We start from the raw sequence: 25,318 nt of genomic DNA on the forward strand, positions 1-25,318 counted from the left end.
TTTTTTTTGTTCAAAATTTTGAAAGCTTTTTTCAAAAAATTTTATATTTGTTGCAAAAACGGTTGAAATCTGGGCCTAAATGACAGACATAGTGTTCGACAAAAATGTACAAAAATTAAAAATCTTAATCGAAATGTAATTAAAATTCCACGAAAAAACTTAACTCCTTCCCCTGATCCATCCGGAACGAATAAGACGAATCCTTTCATTATCGAAACCTTCAAAAGGTTAAGGAAAAAAGATTCGCTGATCGCCCTTCATCATCATCTGATCGCAATTAATTCTAATCAATCCCGCCGGAGCAAACGCCATTATCGAAAGACGGTATCCTTCCGGCAGGAGTCTAGCTGAAAAAATAATCCCGCCGAGAAAAAACCCCGATGAAAAGCTGAACCAAAAAAAAAAATCCTTCTTACTCAGCGCAAATGCTTTTGACGGATTGCAAATCGCGTTCCGGCTTCCACAATCAAACGCACGGCTGCCCTTCCCTTTGGTTGGATCATCAAAGCCTCGGATAAATTTTGGTTGATGGTCTGGATTTTTTTGGCCCTAAAAGTTGATTAAAGCGACGCGCTTCGGAAGGTTTTTTTTTCTTAGAATTTATTGGTGAAACATTTATTTAAGAACGCACCGGAGATAGGTTGTCCTTTTTTCGTTGCTAGTTTTTTTTTTGTTGGTAGGCTAGCTGACCGGAAGTAATTTGCGTACGGATTAGGATAATTGGATTTAGCATATTGGACGTTTGATGTGATCAGAAATTTTCTCCTTCCAGGAACGATTTTTTTGTTAAATTTTCCTTCAATCTTCGGTAAAAAAAATTACATTTCCGAACAAAAACCCCTGACAGTTTTTATCAACGCAATCAGTTTTCAATTTAAATGCTTTTTTTTTCATAGAACAAAAATAAAAGAAAATGATACTGAAGTCTGAAATCTGAATTATAATTTTAAAATCAGAATCTGAAATCTTAAATCTCAAATGTATCTGAAATCTGAATCTGAAATCTGAAATCCGAATCTGAAATCTGAATCTGAAATCTGAAACTGAAATATGAATCTGAAATATGAATCTGAAATCTGAAACCGAAATCTGAATCTCAAATCTGAATCTGAAATCTGAATCTGAAATCTGAATCTGAAATCTGAATCTGAAATCTGAATCTGAAATCTGAATATGAAATCTGAATCTGAAATCTGAATCTGAAATCTGAATCTGAAATCTGAATCTGAAATCTGAATCTGAAATCTGAATCTGAAATCTGAATCTGAAATCTGAATCTGAAATCTGAATCTGAAATCTGAATCTGAAATCTGAATCTGAAATCTGAATCTGAAATCTGAATCTGAAATCTGAATCTGAAATCTGAATCTGAAATCTGAATCTGAAATCTGAATCTGAAATCTGAATCTGAAATCTGAATCTGAAATCTGAATCTGAAATCTGAATCTGAAATCTGAATCTGAAATCTGAATCTGAAATCTGAATCTGAAATCTGAATCTGAAATCTGAATCTGAAATCTGAATCTGAAATCTGAATCTGAAATCTGAATCTGAAATCTGAATCTGAAATCTGAATCTGAAATCTGAATCTGAAATCTGAATCTGAAATCTGAATCTGAAATCTGAATCTGAAATCTGAATCTGAAATCTGAATTTGAAATCTGAACCTGAAATCTGAATCTGAAATCTGCTCTGAAATCTGAAGTCTGAAGTCTGAAATCTGAAATCTGAAATCTGAATCTGACATCAGAATCTGAAATCGGAATCTGAAATAGGAATCTGAAATCGGAATCTAAAATGTAAAATATTTTGAAAAAATTGTTTTCCGAGTATGAAAAAAGAAAAAACATGTTTTATATTCAAATTCGAAGTTCTTAAACTTAATTTTTACACAAAATTTAAACAAATTCATGTTTAAAATTCAGATTCAGGATGTAGATTCTTTAGGGATTTTTAACGACTATCAGTCTCGGATTTTTAAGTTAAAACGACTGTTTTTTTACTCCAACGTTTCGATCCTTATTGGATCTTCATCAGGGGCGATAAAGTGTCGTTTTCTTGTTAAGTTTGATTCGGCTTATCTTGAACTGCTGTCATTGGGTTTTGCTGACGAATTTTCGTAGAATATTCGTTTTTGTATTGAATTTTGGGAGTTTTACAATTTTCTGCATCCGAACTTTGCACTGTGGACTGTTTTGGTTTTCGAGTTGTTTTTAAACGAAAACGACACTTTATCGCCCCTGATGAAGATCCAATAAGGATCGAAACGTTGGAGTAAAAAACAGTCGTTTTTACTTAAAAATCCGAGACTGATAGCCGTTAAAAATCCCTAAAAAATCAACCAAAACAGTCGTTCCATTCATAAAGGATGTAGATTCAAAATTCAGAATAAGATTTAGCTAAATTTTACAATCAACATTGATTGTTGAGGAATTCAAGAGCTGAACTTAAGATGGCTTGTCAAAATTAGTATGTAAACACATTTCAGCTGAAAATCACAAATAAAAAGTAAAATTTGAGTTTTTTGTTTTATGCGAAGAACCCAAATTTAATTTGAAAAAAAAAATCATCCACAAAATTTTCATTATGAAATTAATTCTTTATTAAAAATATTTGCTGTTTGAAGAAAAATATATATGTACTTGATCTTCGCCTTAAAAATCTGCTCAAAATTCTAGATGCTCTCGGTGTATTGTTTAACATTTTTAACACCATAATTCGGAATTTTATATTTCAAAAACCAATAGACGAGATTATGCTAATTTAATTTATTTGAGTACCGGGAAGCGTTGTGTTAATTTTTGTAGAATGAGGTTTCATTATTAGATTCACAACATTTGAAGTATGCTTTTTAATACTGGCGGCAACCGAAAAAACGAGATGTCTCGTATTTGGTCCGCAATGTGTTAATAATAAAGTTTTTTTCAAAGCCAAATTTCAAATTAAAATCATTAATTTGGTTCAATTTTGCATCAAGTAAATTTGATCCGAAAATCTCATGATTTTTATCTCTTACTTTTTTTTTGAATTTGATTTGTTTTCATCAAAAGCTAAAATCTTTGAATTTGCAAAATAGTTTGGAAGATTAGGGTTGTATTATTTGAGTAGAGAATAAGTTTTTTTTTAAGAAATTGGAAAGCTCTCCTAAAAATGTTTATTTTATGCTCAAATTTGCTTTTATTTGATTAGAGAATAAGTTTTTTTTTTGAGAAATTGGAAAGCTCTCCTAAAAATACTTATTCTATGCTCAAATCAACTAAGTTTAATCTACCAGACTCTTAAACCAATTCAAAGATTTTCACCATCAACGAAAGCGAATTTCGCTCACCTTTTAGGTTAAGGACCAATTTTCTAAAGCTACGATTTTATACAAAAACGTTTAGTTTGAAAGTACTAAAAAATATATTAATCAAATAGTTACAAACTTAATTGGTTTTATTTATTTTTTGTTCCCGTGCATTGTTGGGCAAAAAATCACAGATGAAAATCATTCACCAAAACACCCCCCATGAGTCGGTTCTTCTTACGGCCCTGCTTCAAGTCGTATTGAAGATTCTGTCTTTCTTATCTTCTTTAAACTTCGTCAAAATTCTCGTATTTTTCAGATTTGGGAAAAAATTACAAAAAGAAAACTTCTTTAACTTCTTTCTAAGAATTCAAATTTTTTTGCGGTCTTTAAGAAAGTTCATCATATTTATAAAACCGTTACTTTCAAAAGTTTTGTTATCTTAAATTTAAAAATGGAGGCATTCTCTTTAAAACACCATCACGTATAAATGAACGGTCGTAATGAAGTGAAATTTGGTATTCGAGGGTTTTTCGGGTCAGGGATGGTTTTTATAACAGCCTCGAGAATCTCAATTTTATGGTAGGGAGACTCCAATACAAAATCAACTTGAAATGGGGCACAACCAAGGTTGCCGAAAAAAAATTCTGTGTTTTTGAGAAAAAAAAATCTGAGTTTCTGTGATTTTACCTAAAAATTCTGTTTTAGTTTTCTGTGACGCTATTTCCTTGAATTTCATTGAATGCTCTTGAAAAATTGGGTCCATTTCACATTTTACTTGGGTAAAATTAATTCACATTTCTAATCTTATCATAACTATTCTTCCCATCTAAACCTAGAAATCTAAAATTTTTATTGACATTGAAATTCAAATTTTAAAAACACTTACAAAATTTAAAAAATCTGTGAAATCTGTGAATATTCCCAAAATTCTGTGTTCTGTGACACAGATTCTGTGATGAAAATTTGCTCAAAATTCGGTGAAATTACAGATTTTCTGTGATTTCGGCAACCTTGGGCACAACTCGAACCATTTTATGACGATTTCCATGAAAATTGATTCACGATCACGAACAAGTTAAAGACATGTAGATGAAGTTAAACATTTTCCAGCAATTTATCGAGTAAAAGGTAAAACGAAGTTTACCGGGTCAGCTTGTAGTCTATAGTTTTGCCAAAAAGGAGCACAATTTTTTTCAATGAATTTTCACCTATTTTCATTAGTTTTTTTTTCAAAAACTAGAGCTGAAAGAAAAATCTAATAGGATATTGTGAATCAGCGCCCCCAAATTTTTCAAATTAGCTTTTAAGTTATGTTGAGTTTTGGATTTATCACCGCGATTGTTTGTTCTTCGAAATTATCGACGTTTTTCGGTGATTTTTAATAATAATAAAACCAATTTACCAGTTGTCCATACGTTTCGAGCTACTTTGGCATTCGCTCCTCCTCAGTGGACAAATCGTCTGAACTATTTTGATTTTGGACAGTTTTCCAAAATCAAAATGTATCAGACGATGGCCAGTCAATTTGTCCACTGAGGAGGAGCGAATGCCAAAGTAGCTTGAAACGTATGGACAACTGATAAATCTGTTTTATTATTATTAAAACTCACCGAAAAACGTCGATAATTTCGAAGAACGAAGCTCTTAAATTATTTGCACTTTTGAAAATTTGAATATTGTTGCCTTGTGTAATTTTTATTAGGGTTTCATGAAGTTTTTGGTTTATTTATTGCTTGTGTTTAACATAACGTTGACATCTAAACGACTTTAACTTTTCTTTAAAATAACATTTTTTTTCAATCAATTTATAGTATATTTTCAATCACTGGATTATCTCCGGTACACAATCGAGCTGATAGTTTGAAAAATTGCCAATCCAGCCTATCTCAACACCGGATTCATTGCCATCGTTCTCTGTCTAGTCCTGTCGATACCTTCGTTGTCCTCGTGCCATAATTATTGAGTGTAAAGAACATGAAAGCAAGTGAACTCGGGCCCAAACCGTACAATTTCGAACCAGAACCAGAACCAGCCAGAAGCCAAAACGCCAGAAGAAGCAGATGACCGTGAGGTTGAAGATAATTTTTTTTTGTTCGGATTTTTATCTCAACGGAAGCATGCAACCGAACACAACTAGAGACGTCGAGAGCATCGCGCAAGAAGAGCCACACTTTTGTTGAAAAACCAATTAATCACAACACTAATTATATCACCATATTTTTCTGTCTTTTTTCCTCCCGTTTTCCCTTCTGGTTGCATCAATCGTGTGATTATAGCCGCAAGAAGCAATGGTCCGATGACAATGTCGTTGTCGTTGATGATGATGATAGAAGCAGATCATCGCCAGCAGCATCCATCGACGGCCGGCGCCTTTGCTGCTCCTCGTTCGTTGAGTACATGTGTTTTTTAATTCAATTCGTGGTCCCGCGTCAAGAGTATGACCCAAGTGGTGGTTTGACCGCTCCTTTCGGATTTTGTCCCCTCTGAAACTAGCCTCCTAGAAGCGCGGAGTGGCGGAAAATTGAAAATACACACAAATAAACGTGGATAATTAACAACCCGGGAGTCTGTGGGGATAGACTGGGAATACACGACGAGACCAATCGCGCGGTGGAGTAGATATAGATAGAACGTCGCAGAGAGAAGGAGAAGAGAGAGCAAACCTAAGCAACACTGAGCGTCTATTTAGCTAGAATCGAAGAAGACTCTGAAACGCGGGACACGGCTTCCGCGGATGTCGTCGTCGAAATCGTGGTCCCGGCCATCATCATCATCAGAACACTTCAAGCCGTCGCCTATGAGAGTCCGGAAAAAAGTGCTGACGACGAGTTCGAGTTCGACGAGTAATTGCTGCCGCCGTTGTTGTTCTTTGAAACCGATCCTCCGGCTTTGGCCGTAGCAGTTCTCGAGGTTCGACAAATCGACGTTCCGCCGGGACCTCCGCAAAGAGTATAGTGAAGTAAAGTGAAGAACCACCCCGAAAAAGTGACCCAGTTTTTATTGCTGCCGCAGGCAAGAGGGGTTTCGGAAGAGTTATTTGCCTTTTAGTTTGCCCATTCGATTGCCGCAGCACAAAAAAGTAGCTTAAGTGTCTGTTCTGAGTAGGCTGATTTACCGGATCAGTTCGGGTCAGCAAGCAAGTGTGGCGTAAGACCCTGTTCTTGCGCGCGTCAGCTTCGTCGTTGTTTGGATAGAGTGGGTTCTACCTGTTGTGTTTGTTGATATTAGAGCATCGTCGTTATTGTTGGTTCTTTTGTAGGAAGCTAGAGGGTACCGTAAAAAAAGAAGTGATTGATAGTGTTGCGAATTAATAATCGCCGAAGCATACCCAAGCTAGCGAGTGAAATCTACACGCCCAAGGTGTGCTCCCCGTTGTGATTAAAGTCGTGTGTTAGTTATCAAAGTTCCCAGAAGCAGTAAACATGCAGCATCATCCCGGATCATGGTATATCCCGTGGGGTGTTCCCGGCATGGGGCTTCAAAAAATGCTGGCAGTTCCGTTCAATCCGGCCACAGCTGGCTATCATCAGCCCCAGATTGCTGCGGCCGCTGTTCAGCCTCCTCCCCAGGTCCAAACCTCACAGCAGCAGCAAGCTAGCCACCAGCAAGCTGCTTCCTATCAGCACCAGCTGCAAGCCCATCACCACCATCCGGCGGCTGCCCTGCACAATCCGGCAGCGGCAGCCGCAGCTGCAGCCATGCAGCATCAACCCCTACATCCGGCTGCAGCGGCAGCCATGTTCACTCCCTTAACCCTTCGCAGCTTCGTTACCCATCCACACCTTAGCCTCGGGCAACCTCCCATTGCAACTGCCCAGCAACCCCAACAACAGCAACATCCCCAAACCCATCAAACCCAATCCCAGCTGACGGCAGCGCTGCATCAGCAGCTAAGTGGGATGGTTCCGATCCGCGGACAGCAGCAACAGCAGCAGCAATCCCAGCAAGCCCAGCAGCAAAGTAGCTTGGCGGTGGTGACGCAGCAGCAACTGCAACAGCATCAACAGCAACAAGTGCAGCAGCAACAGGTGCAGCAGCAGGTGCAGGTGTCCAAGGCTATGCCTAACACCGTGTCCACCAGCACCCTCATCATGCCCATGAGAAAGGTAAGGTCGAATCTAGATAATGTTTGCGCTGTAATTACTTCAGAAAAGCTTAATATGAAACCCGATTTAAGCAGAAGCAGAAGAACTATACATATATTGAAGAATATATTTTGGAAAACGCCCGAATTCTGCTTTTGCCCGAACATGTGCGTATTTATTTGGAAAAATATACAAAAATCTCATATTATTATCACAACGACTTCAATAAAACCTGTGTGTTATTTTTTAAAGGACTGTTTGACTCTAAGGTCGTTTTTGAAGACCATAAAAATCAAAACATTTTATAACCAAATTAATAATCCGGTTCTACATGACCCTGACCGGCTAATTGTCCGTTTTTTTGCTGGGTGACTTTGATAACAAAAATCTTAAAATGAGAAATTGTAGAGCTTCTCATTTTAGGAAAGGTCAGAAAATTTCATGTATCTAGCTTCAACCGTTTCTGAGATATCGCTTCGAGAAAGTACAGTTCGGGTCATAAAGACCCTAACCGCAAAGGAAGGTTAAAGTTACCTTTTGCTCATAAAATGTTCAAAAACGTTATATTCAATATTTTTACAAATCATACAGATGGGAGAATCATAGGTTTTTAGCCATTTGACAAGACATTCGGCAGTTCTTGCTAGTTTTAGATTTCCTCTTAGTTCGTCTTTTTAGCTGAACCCTTATGTTTTTTAATCTTTTATAAATTCGTGCCCCAGATTGATGTTCAACGCATTTTCGAGCAATTTTGCTTTAGAAAAAAAAAATTCTGACTGATTTTGGCTTGATATTTATGAATATGCACGGAAACTTACTATTTCACAATTTTATCGTATTACATCGCGCCCCTAAATTGGATGAACAAATATTAAAACTCTTAGTTCCGACGGGTTTTTGCAGGAAATTGAATCCTCTTGAACTAATAAGAAGACGAAACAAATTTCTAGCAATTTTGTAAAGTTATTAAGAGTGCGTACTTTACGTTGTTCAAGCGAAAAAATGACTTTGACTTCGACAACGCTAAAGTGTGGAGAACACATTATTTTGACAAAAAAAATTCACCAGTCGTTAGAATATCATAAATACTACAATTCTTCTGAATATTATAAGTTGATTTTTTTCTTATGGAAAAAAAAACATTTCAAAACTGCTGTGTGTAGTTTATCTTGTTTTTTTTTCACAATTTTTTTTTTTTAATAATTCAAGATTTCAAATAATTCGAATGCATCATAAATTTAATAAGTAATATTCATAATTAAATTTTTTTTAAATATCTCTTTTTTTTACATTATTCAATCAGTTTAAACTATTGAAAAAACAATTCAATAAATTTCGATATTTTTTCTTTTCATGCAGTTAAATCAGTGCAAAAGGTACTCCTCAATATCAACCTTCAATCAATTATCATCATCGTTCGGCATTCACTCGGACTATAAGTTGCAAAACTTTTTGTACAATATTCTTCAAAAAGTTAATTTTGAGTGCTAACATGTTATCTTGAAAACTTAGTATGTAACTATCTCAGCATCCCCACAGATCTACCCATTCCCGTTCCTTTGCCAAAATTATTGAGGTGCATCGAACCAGAAAAGGTGCTCTCAAATCACACCATCACCGACTTCGAATGGGGCTTTATATTTAGTGGGATATCACGAATCGGCCCTTTCGCCCTTCAACGACTCCATCGGATGGAAGAGGGCAACCGACCGCGTCCAAGCCATCCAAGCCATGCCGGTATCAGCCGGAATCTAGTTGACATAACCGAGGAATCACCTTTCCGGACACTTTGATGATGTCGATGATGATAATCCCTCCTACGGATGCCGGCAAAAGGCACAAGGCACCTGACGACAAAAGAAACAAAAGCAAACAACTGCCCGGTTTTGTTGTCTTTCAGCTTGTTGTTGCCGTGTCTTTGTGTGTATGAGTTCGTGTTCCCCGGTGTTTTGCTGCGTGTTTGTGTTTGTGTGTCTTTAACAGAAGATCACCTAATAGTAGTTTAGCAACAACTTTGTCGAGCTTCATCAAGCTTAGTCCATCGGGTTTCTATTCTGGGTAGATTTTTTTGCCCTCCCGTGAACATTCTTTATCTTTACTGGATCAAAAGCGACGACTAACTAGAATCCCAATCCACCTGATAAAGTTTAGTGTCGACCAACAACGACAACATCATAGTCTGTCGTGTTCCACCTTTTATATTTGATCCTCCCCCGGTGTGGTATGATACTCAAACAAACCCACAAACACACATACAGCCCAGCTTCTTCTCGCCATTAACGTCAAAAACCGGAAATCGCTCAGCTGAAATGATTCGATGTGACGCTTGGCCTATCGTTTAGCGTGATACTTTTGGGAACATCCGGCTGTTTCGCTATCGCTTCCCGGCTTTTTGGGGACGCTCTGTAGCTAATTGTAAGAATCTCCAGTTCCGGATGCTTGGATTTCAAATGAATGAGGTGTAATAATTAGCCACCAGGCGATAAAAGTTCAGATCTCCGACAGCGAAAACTCAGACGAACATTTTAAGAAGGGGATAAGAGAAAATATATTTCTGATAAATTTGGAAATTAATTTAAGATATTGTTGATAATGACAAAAATAACAAAAATGACAGACAAAAATGACAAAAATGACAAAAATGACAAAAATGACAAAAATGACAAAAATGACAAAAATGACAAAAATGACAAAAATGACAAAAATGACAAAAATGACAAAAATGACAAAAATGACAAAAATGACAAAAATGACAAAAATGACAAAAATGACAAAAATGACAAAAATGACAAAAATGACAAAAATGACAAAAATGACAAAAATGACAAAAATGACAAAAATGACAAAAATGACAAAAATGACAAAAATGACAAAAATGACAAAAATGACAAAAATGACAAAAATGACAAAAATGACAAAAATGACAAAAATGACAAAAATGACAAAAATGACAAAAATGACAAAAATGACAAAAATGACAAAAATGACAAAAATGACAAAAATGACAAAAATGACAAAAATGACAAAAATGACAAAAATGACAAAAATGACAAAAATGACAAAAATGACAAAAATGACAAAAATGACAAAAATGACAAAAATGACAAAAATGACAAAAATGACAAAAATGACAAAAATGACAAAAATGACAAAAATGACAAAAATGACAAAAATGACAAAAATGACAAAAATGACAAAAATGACAAAAATGACAAAAATGACAAAAATGACAAAAATGACAAAAATGACAAAAATGACAAAAATGACAAAAATGACAAAAATGACAAAAATGACAAAAATGACAAAAATGACAAAAATGACAAAAATGACAAAAATGACAAAAATGACAAAAATGACAAAAATGACAAAAATGACAAAAATGACAAAAATGACAAAAATGACAAAAATGACAAAAATGACAAAAATGACAAAAATGACAAAAATGACAAAAATGACAAAAATGACAAAAATGACAAAAATGACAAAAATGACAAAAATGACAAAAATGACAAATATGACAAAAATGACAAAAATGACAAAAATGACAAAAATGACAAAAATGACAAAAATGACAAAAATGACAAAAATGACAAAAATGACAAAAATGACAAAAATGACAAAAATGACAAAAATGACAAAAATGACAAAAATGACAAAAATGACAAAAATGACAAAAATGACGAAAATGACAAAAATGACAAAAATGACAAAAATGACAAAAATGACAAAAATGACAAAAATGACAAAAATGACAAAAATGACAAAAATGACAAAAATGACAAAAATGACAAAAAATGACAAAAATGACAAAAATGACAAAAATGACAAAAATGACAAAAATGACAAAAATGACAAAAATGACAAAAATGACAAAAATGACAAAAATGACAAAAATGACAAAAATGACAAAAATGACAAAAATGACAAAAATGACAAAAATGACAAAAATGACAAAAATGACAAAATTGAAAAAAAAGCAAAATCAACAAAAATGACAAAAATGACAAAAATGACAAAAATGACAAAAATGACAAAAATGACAAAAATGACAAAAATGACAAAAATGACAAAAATGACAAAAATGACAAAAATGACAAAAATGACAAAAATGACAAAAATGACAAAAATGACAAAAATGACAAAAATGACAAAAATGACAAAAATTAAAAATGACAAAAATGACAAAAATGACAAAAATGACAAAAATGACAAAAATGACAAAAAGACAAAAATGACAAAAATGTCAAAAATGACAAAAATGACAAAAATGACAAAAATGACAAAAATGACAAAAATGACAAAAATGACAAAAATGACATAAATGAGAAAAAAACAAAATCGACAAAAATTGTCGTCATTTTTGTCATTTTGTCATTTTTGTCATTTTTGTCATTTTTGTCATTTTTGTCATTTTTGTCATTTTTGTCATTTTTGTCATTTTTGTCATTTTTGTCATTTTTGTCATTTTTGTCATTTTTGTCATTTTTGTCATTTTTGTCATTTTTGTCATTTTTGTCATTTTTGTCATTTTTGTCATTTTTGTCATTTTTGTCATTTTTGTCATTTTTGTCATTTTTGTCATTTTTGTCATTTTTGTCATTTTTGTCATTTTTGTCATTTTTGTCATTTTTGTCATTTTTGTAATTTTTGTAATTTTTGTCATTTTTGTCAGTTTTGTCATTTTTGTCATTTTTGTCATTTTTGTCATTTTTGTCATTTTTGTCATTTTTGTCATTTTTGTCATTTTTGTCATTTTTGTCATTTTTGTCATTTTTGTCAATTTTGTCATTTTTGTCATTTTTGTCATTTTTGTAATTTTTGTCATTTTTGTCAATTTTGTCATTTTTGTCATTTTTGTCATTTTTGTCAATTTTGACATTTTTGTCATTTTTGTCATTTTTGTCATTTTTGTCATTTTTGTCATTTTTGTCATTTTTGTCATTTTTGTCATTTTTGTCATTTTTGTCATTTTTGTCATTTTTGTCATTTTTGTCATTTTTGTCATTTTTGTCATTTTTGTCATTTTTGTCATTTTTGTCATTTTTGTCATTTTTGTCATTTTTGTCATTTTTGTCATTTTTGTCATTTTTGTCATTTTTGTCATTTTTGTCATTTTTGTCATTTTTGTCATTTTTGTCATTTTTGTCATTTTTGTCATTTTTGTCATTTTTGTCATTTTTGTCATTTTTGTCATTTTTGTCATTTTTGTCATTTTTGTCATTTTTGTCATTCTTGTCATTTTTGTCATTTTAGTCAATTTGGTCAATTTGGTCAATTTTGTCATTTTTGTCATTTTTGTCATTTTTGTCATTTTTGTCATTTTTGTCATTTTTGTCATTTTGGTCATTTTTGTCATTTTTGTCAATTTTGTCATTTTTGTCATTTTTGTCATTTTTGTCATTTTTGTCATTTTTGTCATTTTTGTCATTTTTGTCATTTTGTCATTTTTGTCATTTCTGTCATTTTTGTCATTTTTGTCAGTTTTGTCATTTTTGTCATTTTTGTCATTTTTGTCATTTTTGTCATTTTTGTCATTTTTGTCATTTTTGTCATTTTTGTCATTTTTGTCATTTTTGTCATTTTTGTAATTTTTGTCATTTTTGTTATTTTTGTCATTTTGGTCATTTTTGTCATTTTTATCATTTTTGTCATTTTTGTCAATTTTGTCATTTTTGTCATTTTTGTCATTTTTGTCATTTTTGTCATTTTTGTCATTTTTGTCATTTTTGTCATTTTTGTCATTTTTGTCATTTTTGTCATTTTGGTCATTTTTGTCATTTTTGCCAATTTTGTCATTTTTGTCATTTTTGTCATTTTTGTCATTTTTGTCATTTTTGTCATTTTTGTCATTTTTGTCATTTTTGTCATTTTTGTCATTTTTGTCATTTTTGTCATTTTTGTCATTTTTGTCATTTTTGTCAATTTTGTCATTTTTGTCAATTTTGTCATTTTTGTCATTTTTGCCATTTTTGCCATTTTTGTCATTTTTGTCATTTTTGTCATTTTTGTCATTTTTGTCATTTTAGTCAATTTTGTCATTTTTGTCATTTTTGTCATTTTTGTCATTTTTGTCATTTTTGTCATTTTTGTCATTTTTGTCATTTTTGTCATTTTTGTCATTTTTGTCATTTTTGTCATTTTTGTCATTTTTGTCATTTTTGTCATTTTTGTCATTTTTGTCATTTTTGTCATTTTTGTCATTTTAGTCAATTTTGTCATTTTTGTCATTTTTGTCATTTTTGTCATTTTTGTCATTTTTGTCATTTTTGTCATTTATGTCATTTTTGTCATTTTTGTCATTTTGTCATTTTTGTCATTTTTGTCATTTTTGTCATTTTTGTCATTTTTGTCATTTTTGTCATTTTTGTCATTTTTGTCATTTTTGTCAATTTTGTCATTTTTGTCATTTTTGTCATTTTTGTCATTTTTGTCCTTTTTGTCATTTTTGTCATTTTTGTCATTTTTGTCATTTTTGTCATTTTTGTCATTTTGGTAATTTTTGTCATTTTTGTCATTTTTGTCACTCTTGTCATTTTTGTCATTTTTGTTATTTTTGTCATTTTTGTCATTTTGGTAATTTTTGTCATTTTTGTCATTTTTGTCATTTTTGTCATTTTTGTCATTTTTGTCATTTTTGTCAATTTTGTCATTTTTGTCATTTTTGTCATTTTTGTCATTTTTGTCACTCTTGTCATTTTGGTCATTTTTATTATTTTTGTCATTTTTGTCATTTTGGTAATTTTTGTCATTTTTGTCATTTTTGTCATTTTTGTCATTTTTGTCATTTTTGTCATTTTTGTCATTTTTGTCATTTTTGTCATTTTTGTCATTTTTGTCATTTTTGTCATTTTTGTCATTTTTGTCATTTTTGTCATTTTTGTCATTTTTGTCATTTTTGTCATTTTTGTCATTTTTGTCATTTTTGTCATTTTTTGTCATTTTGGTAATTTTGGTAATTTTTGTCATTTTTGTCATTTTGTCAATTTTTTCATTTTTGTCATTTTTGTCAATTTGTATCATTTTTGTCATTTTTGTCATTTTTGTCATTTTTGTCATTTTTGTCATTTTGGTCATTTTTGTAATTTTTGTCATTTTTGTCATTTTTGTCATTTTTGTCATTTTCGTCATTTTTGTCATTTTTGTCATTTTTGGTCATTTTTGTCATTTTTGTCATTTTTGTCATTTTTGTTATTTTTGTCATTTCTGTCATTTTTGTCATTTTTGTCATTTTTGTCATTTCTGTCATTTCTGTCATTTTTGTCATTTTTGTAATTTTTGCCATTTTTGTCATTTTTGTCATTTTTTTCAATCTTGTCATTTTTTTCATTTTTGTCATTCTTGTCATTTTTGTCATTTTTGTCATTTTTGTCATTTTTATCGTTTTTGTCATTTTTGTCATTTTTGTCATTTTTATCGTTTTTGTCATTTTTGTCATTTTTGAAATAAAATATTCACAAATTACAAAAATGACAAAAATGTCATAATTGAATAAGCAAAATAGAGAAATGACAAAAAAAGATATTAATAGACTGACACAAAATTACCGTAAAATCGGCTATAACATGAACAATATGAAACAAAACTGTCAAAAAATTTTCACAAAAATTTCTCAAACGGTAACCAAATTGACTCAAAGATGACACGAAAAGGAGAAAAATTTTCACTTATAGACAAAAATTTCTCTAGTGACAAAAGAAAATTTTACAAAAAGGTAAATATTTGAATGTTTTTATTTTTCTCACATTTTTGTTTGGATCATCTGCTTTTAAAGTTGCCATTTCTTCAGAATGGAAATGGAATAGAATCGAAACAAAAATAGAGTCGTGACCGCGTGTGATGTCAAATTTCACAGATCAAACGACGACACCAAATAATCCACCATTCCGAAAAGGGGGTTCCGGTTTCATGACATCTTTATTGTTACAGGGAGAGAGTAGAAAATTCTGTTTTCCTCTCCGTTGACGAATGTGACCCCTTCAAAGATTCTATCCAAACCTCGCCCATAGCACTACACATGTGGAAGATTATTTCTGGCTGCGGTTCTAGCATACCAATGAAAGTAAGTTTGGGAAAAGGTATCAGAGAAATTACTCTATTTTATTGGATGCCAAACGTTTGCTGCACCAAAATTCTTGTCTTGATTTCTGTTTGATTTTATACGTTTGAATTTGAAAAACAGAAAGGTGGTACGGGTTTCATTCAAAAAAAGGTATTTTTTCAAATGAATTTTAAATTCGAATGAGTGATTTTTTAAAAAGAATCTTTCATTCATACTCGTTTTCGAGATTTTTTTTTCGTTTGGTCTTCCGAAAAACAGCAAAACTGTCAAAAACCAACGACAAAAATTTGATCTTTTCCAGGTTTTTTCGAGATCTAAATCAGCAAATGTCAGTTGCACGAGCGCCAGGCCCCAGACAGTGCCAGAAAGTAAGAGCATGTATGTTTGTCGGAAAACGGAATAGTTAGTTACCCTCCGCAAAAGTAGGTACCAGTTCAGGTGAAGAAGGAAAAAAGGAAAGGTAAACCACACACACAGCAAGTATTGGCCCCAATCAACCGGTACCGATCTGTAAGTTCCAATTAGTCGTTTGGTTTGGTTTGGTTTTTTTTCCTGGACTTCTACTGCTCAGCTCAGCTCTGCAGCTAAATGTGCATTCCGAAACGTCAAAGTCGGAAGAGCATGTGGCATTTCGGTCATGTTTAAACATGAACACATCGATTGATGTGTTTCGGGGAGAAGTAAGGTTTTTTTTTGAGGGCATAGTGGATTCGATGAATCTGAGTCAAAATTTTCAAAAATCCCTTCCTCTAAATTTATAGATTAACTTTGAAAACAGTTTTCCTTGAAAAATGCTTTTTAAAATGTTGAAACGTCGGATACATTCGAATTATTTTTAATTTTTAAAAAAATATGCTTAGAATCTCCAGTATTCTGACCTCGTTAAGCCAATGTGCAACCTTTGTTCCATGGTCCGATGACGATTCCGTTACGACGAATTCTGTCAAATTTGATGGTGATTCTGGCATTCGGTCCACTGTTGATGATGTGCACCTTTTCTGGGGTCCCGGGTGAGTCGTTTCCATCGAATCCAAACACCACCGCAAAAAGGGTGAAGTTCAGCCGAAGGGGGATTTCTTCAGATCTCATCCATCCACCCAGTCACCCACATACACTCTGATTGGATGTGTTGTTGTCACAGGAAGGAGGGATTCCCAGTTGGGGGGACTTTGCGCCACAGGGCATTTGGTTGACAGCTTTCTGGCTGCCAGCTTTCTGGCTGATGAGTTATTCGGAAATCATTGCTGCCAATGGCAAAATTGAAAACAAAAAAAAAATGCAACTCAGAACCGCAAACCACACTTCTTTTTTACCTTTCCATTTGGTTGATGGATTTTGTCAGAAATCGGTCAGAAGAAGTTTAATTCTGGTTTTTTCTTTATTTAAGATTGAATTTTTATCAATTATTTTTTCATAGAATCCTTATTTTGATGGTGTCATCCTTTTGAAACTTAAAACTGAAATTTTGAAAAACTTCTACAATTTTAACAGATAACAGACGTCCAACAAACTATACACAAGTAGCAGTTGAGATTTAAATGTTAACAGAAATCCTGTCATCTCATAACCTTATCATCTTTTGAGCTTGTCATCTTACCATGTTATCATCTTCCCATCTTACCAGCTTGCCATCATACTGTTTTACCATCTTTTCAAGCTGGTAGTCATCTTACCATCTCACTATCTTAACATCTTGCTATCTTACCAGCTTGCCTTCTTACCATCTTACTATCTTAACGTCTTACCAGCTTACCAGCTTACCGTCCTACCATCTCACTATCTTATCATTCTTCCACCTAACCATTTCACTTTCTTACCATCTTACCATCTTACCATCTTACCATCTTAGCGTATTACCAGCGTGTCAGCTTACTATCTTACTATCGTACAATTTACATAACCCCATCATCTTGCCATCGCACTATCTTACCTTTTTAGCATCTTTTCAGCCTGCCATCTTACCATCTTATCATCTTACCATCCTACCAGCTTGCCATCATACTGTTTTACCATCTTTTTATCCTACCAGCTTGTTGTCTTTCCATCTTACTATCTTATCATCTTACTATCTTACCAGCTTGCCTTCTTACCATCTTACTATCTTAACGTCTTACCAGCTTACTAGCTTACTGTCCTACCATCTCACTATCTTATCATTCTTCCACCTCACCATTTCACTTTCTTACCATCTTACCATCTTACCTTCTTAGCGTATTACCAGCATGTCAGCTTACCATCTTACTATCGTACAATTTTTTTCAACTTGCCATCTTACCATTTTACTATCTTACCATATTACCAGTTTGCCATCTTATCATCTCATTATCATACAAACTTACTATACCACCATCCTACCATCTTAATATTTTAGCATCTTACCATGTTACTTTCTAAGAATTTCACTATCTTACTATCGTAACATCTTAGATTAGATAGTAATCCAACAATCGAACCATCTTAACATCTTACCAACTTACCATCATACAATCTCAGTATCTTACCGTCTTACCATCTTGCCATCTTACCATTTTATAAGCTTGCAATATTACCCTCTAACTTTCGTACCATATCAACATCTTTACTTTTCACAAGCTGGCCATCTAATCAATTTACTATTTAACCATCTTACCAGCTTTCCATCTTACCATCCCACTATCCTACCATCTCACCATTCTACTACCTTACCAGCTTGCCATTCTGCCATATCACTGTCTTATTATCTTACCAGCTCGCCATCTTAACATGTCACTATCCTACCATCTTACCATCTTACTAGCTCACCATCCTACCACCTTACCAGCTGGCCATCTTACCATTTTACTATCTTTCCATCTTACCAGCTTACCGTTTCACTATCTTACTATCATAAAAATTTAGTATCTATCCATCTCACCAGCTAGTCATCTAAAAGTTTCCATCTTACCAGCTTCCCATCTTACCAGCTGGTCATCTAACCATCTAACTATCTTATCATTTTCTTATATTGCCGTCGTACCATTTTACCAGCTTGTCATATTACCATCTCACTTTCGTACCAAATCAACATCTGTCCTTCTCACCAGCTGACCATCTTACTATTTTACTGTCATGCCATTTTAACCATCGTACCTTCTTATCAGCTGGTCATCTTCTTATGTTAGTTTTTAACATTTTATCAGCTTATCTACCATTTACCATTTTATCAGCTTGTCTTTCTATGGTACCAGCTTTCCATCTTACCATCTCACTATCTCTCCATCTTTCGTTCTTATCAGCTGGTCATCTTAGCATATTTTTATCATACCATTTTACCAGCTTGCCATTTTATCATCTTACTATCTTACCATTTTCTCATTTTGCTATCTTACCATTATACCAGCTTGTCATCTTACCATCTTACTATCTTACCAGCTTGTCGTCTTATCATCTTACCATTTTACCAGCTTGTCATATAACTATCTCACTTTTGTACCATATCAACATTTTCGCTTCTCACCAGTTGGTCATCTCATCACTCTACTATCAGACCATTTAACCATATGACCATCCTATCAGCTGATCCCATCTAATCTTTTTTACCATTTCCTCAGCTTGTCATCTTAACATTTTTCCATCTCTCCATAATTCTATAATTCCAGCTTTTCATCTTACCATCTCACTATCTTACCAATTTATCAATTTTCTTCTCACCAGCTGATTTTTTGACCATATTTCTATCTTACCATCTTACCAGCTCGCCATCTTACCATCTCACTATCATACCAACTTACTATTTCACCATTTTTTCATCATACTATTTTACTATCTTATCAGCTTGGCATCTCACTATCCTACCATCTCATAATTTTACCGTCTCTTTTACCATCAGGTTGCCAATCCACCATCACACAATTTTACCATCTAAACAGCTTTCCATCTTACCAGCTTGCCATTCTACCAGCTTGTCATCCTACCAGCTTGCCATCCTATCAGCTTGCCATCCTACCACATTAGTATCTTACCTTTCACCATCCTACCAGCATATCATCTTAACATCTTACCAGCATGTCATCTCACTATATTACTATTTATACTATACCATTTTCTCACCTTCCATCTTACTATTTTACTAGCTTGCCATATCATTATCTTACTTTGGTACCATATCAACATCTTTCCTTCTTACCAGCTAATCATCTAACCATTTTACTATCTCACCATTTTACCATCTTATCATATTACCAGCTGATCTTTCCATCTTAATTTTTAACCATTTTCTTAGCTTGTCAATTTCTATCTTACCATCTTTCTATCATTCCAGCTTTTCATCTTACCATCTCACTATTTTACCACCTTATCACCTCACTATCCTACCATCTCACCATCTTACCATCTCACCCGCTTACCATCCTACCATCTCACCATCTCACCAGCTTGCCATCTTAACATCTCACTACCCTACCATCTTACCATCTTACCAGCCTAACACTTTACCAGCTGGCCATCTTACCATCTTACTATCTATCCATTTTACTAGTTTAACGTTTCTCTATCGAACTATCTTACCATCTAAGTATCTTACCATCTTACTTTCTTACCATCTAACTATCTTACCATCTTAGCGTTTAACCAGCATGTCATCTTACCATCTTACTATCGTACAATTTTTTTCAACTTGCAATCTTACTATTTTACTATCTTACCATATTACCAGCTTGCCATCTAATCATCTCATTATCATACCAACTTACTATATCACAAAAGATTAAAATGGTATCTTTTACCATTTTACCATGTTACCATCTAAGTATCTTACCATCTCACCAGCTTGTCTTCTAACCATCTCACTATCTTGCCATCTTAACAGCTTGTCATCTTACCATCTTACCAGGTTGTAATCTTACCATCTTACTATCCTACCGTCTGATCATCTTTCCATCTTAATTTTTTCCATTTTCTAATTTTTTTTCTATCTTACCATCTTTCTATGTTACCAACTTTCCAGCTTACTATCTCACTATCTCACCATCTTTCCATCTCACTAGCTAGTCATCTAACTGTATTTCTATCTTATCATCTTACCAGCTTACCCTCTTACCATATGACTATCATACCAACTTACTATTTCACCATCCATTCATCATATTTTACCATCTTAAAAGCTTGCCATCTTACTATCCAACCATCTCACCATTTTACCATCTCACCAGCAAGCCATTCCTCCATCTTTACCATCTTACTAGTTTACCAGCTTTCCATCACACCATCTCACTAAGTTACCATCTTATAAACTTTTCTTCACATCAACTGGCCATCTAAAAATTTTAATATCTTAACATCTTACCAGCTTTACATCTTATCATCCCACTATCTTATCATCTTACTATTTAACCATCTTACTTGTTTACCATCGTACTATCTTACCATCCTACCATCTTACCAGCTGGACATCTTACCAGCTTACCGTTTCTCTATTTAACTATCTTGTCATCTTAGCTAAGTATCTTACCATCTCACCAGCTTGCCATGTAACTATCTCACTATTTTGCCATCTTAACAGCTTGCTATCTTATCATTACACTATCTTATGACACGAATACCACGAAGGTGGTTAAGTGTCACTAATAAAACTTAATAATAATTACACTATCTTCCCAACTTACTGTCTCACCATCCTACCAGCTTACCATTTTACTTCCTTATCATCTTACTACCTTACTATCTTACCATCGTACTAGCCTTTACTTTACCATCTTTCCATATCGCTGTCATATATCATCTTTAAAGATTGGATCGAAAAATGAACAATCATAATCTTGATAGAACACTTCATCGAAATTTGAAAGAATCGATTTAAAACTAAAAAAAACATTGTCTCAAAAACCACGTGGTTTTCATTTAAAAGCTGTTCAGAAATGTCTTGACATTTCTCCTTTTGATGACTTTTCATAGGAAAAAGTTTTACTACCGCAACAAAACGTGCATTCATTCCAAAAATGTTTCTGTTAATTACCTCCCGAAACGCCTCTGAACGCAAAAAAAAAAACTAATGAATGATTTTTTCCTCCCGTGTCTCCGATCTATTTTCAGGTAATACAATGTCGAAGTATGGCGTTCATCCATAAATTCTCAACGACAGCTGAGCTGATCCGATCTGAACCGGGGCAAAACTCAACTAGGATAGAGAAGGGAACTCGCGGGTGGGTGAGGAAAATAAAATCAAATCCCTTCCCCCGTTCCAATCAGCAACTGTAAGAAACGCATCGTAAACGGTGAAACTTTTATTGTTTTTTTCACGACTCGTCACGACCATTCACAGCAGCAACGATGGTATTTAGAACAATGAATTTTCTGAACGGCTACGGAAAGCAAAAAAAATCAACGTTCAATACGCACCAGAATATGTCCAAGAAGATTTTGTTCGGTGTGTTGTTTATGGTTGGTTGGGATGAAAATTTATCCGATTTCGGTGGATTACTTAGCCGGGAAGGCGGGTTTGTGTTTTTTTTCGCCTGGTTAGTTGTTGGTTGCCACACGGAAAGTCAAATAGCAGCAACAGCAGAGAGAGGAAAAACCTCGTGTCACGATCGTTTGATGGATGCTAAATCTATTCCTGTATTCGGTACTCGATGGCTAAACCGAAGCTAATGGATTTTCCGGATGAAACGCTTCGGTGTGGGCAATGAATGAGTCCGACAAATTACGACAAAAATAAGGGCAATTTCCGGACAAATTATGCTAAAACTCAGAAATTACTCATCAAAAATCAAGAAACAAAATTTTAAAACAATTTTTTTTGCATCAAAACTCATCGACAGATTTTAAATCGTATTTTAGGCTTCCAAAGAACCTTTAATTATGATTATTTTTGTAAAACTTGTTAACCGGGCCGGACCGTACTATTCCCAAATTTTCTATTAAATATCCGGGAAAACCGGGAAAAATCCGGGCAATTTGGCAACCTTAGTTTTTGTGTATTATTTTTCCTGAGTTTGTATATTTTAATTTTTTTTAATTCACTCATCAAAGCTGAATAATGGTAAACACGTGCCAATTTGGTCCCATGGTTTGCTTTATCATTTCATGTTACCTCTCCATTGACAAACATGACTAAGTATAAGCTTCCATGATTAATAGTAGCGCCTAGTGCAACTCGTCAGCTCATTACAAATCCCCGGGCACATTCGCGGAAAACCATTCATTCAAATTCGCTTCAGATAGGAAGCCACCGATCAAATGAAGCGGCAGCGGCGGCACTCACTGAGCCGAAAATGAAACACTGATTGACATCAATCAAGCTCGTGTGACCTTCCCTTTCCCTCGTTATCGCGGCTTTTCCTCTTCATCGATGATTTTCTTCGTCTCCAAACAAGAAGATGACCGACGACGGGGTCGATCTAATTGACATTTTGCTGTCACAAAAATCCTCGAGCCATTCACACTTGGATCGGCGATCGGCTTTCTTTTAGTTGTTTTGTTGTTTCTAGAGAATTGTGCGAGGGGGCGCTTGAAATCAATTAGCACTCGGCGTTTGGCATCGTCAATAATAATGGGCAGCTTCGAGGGAGAGAAAGAGCAAGATCAGTTCATAATGTGATACCAACATTCCAGGTTTTGTCTGGTCCTTCCAGACTTTTTGGACTATCGTCACACATTTTTTTTAGGTTTCCAGACTTCCAGACATATGATATTTCCTCCAGTCTTTTGAGTTTGAACATGATGTTTTTTTACAAAACGACCAAAGTTAAAAATGTTTGTGGTAAAATGGCAAGAAATTATTCGAATTAGTAATTGAAAAGTGAGGAAAGCAACGAAGGTGGATGAATCAGGAAATCAAGCATGAATAGAACGTAGTACTGCCGATATTACCACAATCAATATCATATCATATCATCTTTGATACAGTACACTTTGCAGCGCATTTTCAGCACAGAGATTTGCTAAATAGGCATTGGATTTTTGCAACCTCTTCTAAAGGGTGATACGGTCCAAATTTGGTCAAGGGAAAACGCGTGTAAATCGGTGAAATCGTTTATTTAAAAAATCAAATTTAATTTCTTTTTCAAGTTTAATTAGTATAAAATTAGTATAAAATTCAGGTAAAATATTCAGTAAGGCTTCCGCTTTTCCAAATCCGAATTTCCGGGCCTTACGCTTAACCCCTGCTATCAGATTTTGTACAGCCACCTGGTCCACCTTCTTCGCCGCAGAAATCAAGTTTGCCTTGAACTGCTGCTCGTCCTTAGCAGTTTTTTTTGGTCTTCTTCAGGTTCCGCTTGACAATAGCCCAGTATTTCTCAATTGGGTGGAGCTCTGGCGTGTTGGGAGGGTTCTTGTCCTTGGGAACCACCTGCACGTTGTTGGCGGCGTACCACTCCATGGCCTTTTTACCGTAATGGCAAGATGCCAAATCCGGCCAAAACAGTACGGAACAACCGTGTTTCTTCAGGAAAGGCAGCAGACGTTTATTCAAACACTCTTTCACGTAAACTTCTTGGTTGACAGTCCCGGAAGCTATGAAAATGCTGCTTTTCAAGCCACAGGTACAGATGGCTTGCCAAACCAGATATTTCTTCGCGAACTTTGACAGTTTCATGTGCTTGAAAATATCTGCTACCTTTCCCCTTCCTTTTGTCGTATAAAACTCATGTCCCGAAAGCTGCTTGTAGTCGGCTTTGACGTAGGTTTCGTCGTCCATTACCACGCAGTAAAACTTCGTCAGCATCGTCGTGCACAGCCTCCGGAATCGCGCTTTGGCCGTCGTATTTTGTTTATCATCGCGATTTGGAGTCACTACCTTCTTTTGGCTCGATGCACGATTGTAGACGATACACTCAGCTTATTTGCGGCATCTCGGAGAGAGAGGTTAGGGTTTCGCTTGAAACTGCCGGCAACTCTCTTTGCCGTCTCAGTGGCTTCCGGTTTTCGATTTTCCTCCGATCCAGACTTCCTGGCTGTCGACAAACGTTCCCCAAACACTTTAATTACATTTGTAATGGTTGATTTGGCAACTTTTAGCGATTTTGTCAGCTTTGCCTGCGAGTAGCTCGGATTTTTGCGATTCGCGAGAAAAATTTTGATACGCTGCTCTTCTTCCTTGGACGGCATTTTGACAACTGAAGAGTGAATTCCAAATCACACGCTCCTTTTTTTAAACTCAAAATTAAGTAGTTTTGGTTCAAAACAGCACTTTGGTGGCAGCACTCAACTTTGAGTTCGACTGGGCAATCGCAAAACTAAGTTCTGATAGGCATACTCAATACTTAGTTCGGCAGCCGAACTCAAATTTATCCTTTTTTTTCGAGGGTAGCTTGTTTTCAGGGAATTGGTTGGTTGCTGTTCCGGTTCGAACTGAACCCGCTAAGTGTTTTCAGTCCAACAAAGAGAGTTCCATTTTTAGTTCATAAGGTCGAACTCAGCTTTGCTCCCTCGCCGAAGGAAAAAAAAGGATCAATTTTGAGTTCGCAGTTCGAACTCCGTTTTGAACCATCGCACGGAGGAAAAAGGGTACTTAACTTTAAGTTTATAGAATCGAACTATGTTTTGAACCTCGGTCGTACGTAATTTTGAGTTAAAATAAAGGAGCGTGCGTTAAAATTAGGAGCATCATTCTACACACACACACACCTTCAAAATGAGGGGTGTTCAGGTTTTTTAAATGCAAAATTGAAAGATACGTCAAGTTGATATTGACCAAATTTTGACCGTATCACCCTGTATGGGTGTAGGGAGAGCGCACATCGCCAAAGATTCTCGCTAAGATTATTGAGATGATTTTTGAGAGAGCTGTTTAAACTTTTTGACATGTTTATGGCTCATTACTGTAATGGTTCTGAAAATGAGCAATAGTTAAATTACTAGTTCTTACTGCTGTGAGAGCTCACGTTTCAACAACTTTTACACATTTGGCTCTTTGTCTTCTTGGCT

General features: G+C 34.6%; 1 protein-coding gene across 3 annotated transcripts in view; it reads left to right on the forward strand.

The window, feature by feature from the left end:
• The window catches only part of LOC129747761 (pseudouridylate synthase RPUSD2-like), a 716,686-nt gene that overhangs the window by 246,205 nt on the left and 445,163 nt on the right, over window positions 1-25,318 (forward strand). For 2 of the 3 annotated variants that reach the window (XM_055742108.1, XM_055742109.1), the window contains exon 2: window positions 5,566-7,395. The exons of the other annotated variant lie outside the window; for it this stretch is intronic. In XM_055742108.1, the coding sequence (XP_055598083.1) occupies window positions 6,712-7,395 (684 nt within the window). In that variant the 5' untranslated portion in view covers window positions 5,566-6,711. The remainder of the gene's footprint in view (window positions 1-5,565; window positions 7,396-25,318) is intronic. 3 annotated transcript variants of the gene reach the window in all.

Source organism: Uranotaenia lowii, chromosome 2, assembly GCF_029784155.1.
Source record: "Uranotaenia lowii strain MFRU-FL chromosome 2, ASM2978415v1, whole genome shotgun sequence".
NCBI lineage: Eukaryota > Metazoa > Arthropoda > Insecta > Diptera > Culicidae > Uranotaenia > Uranotaenia lowii.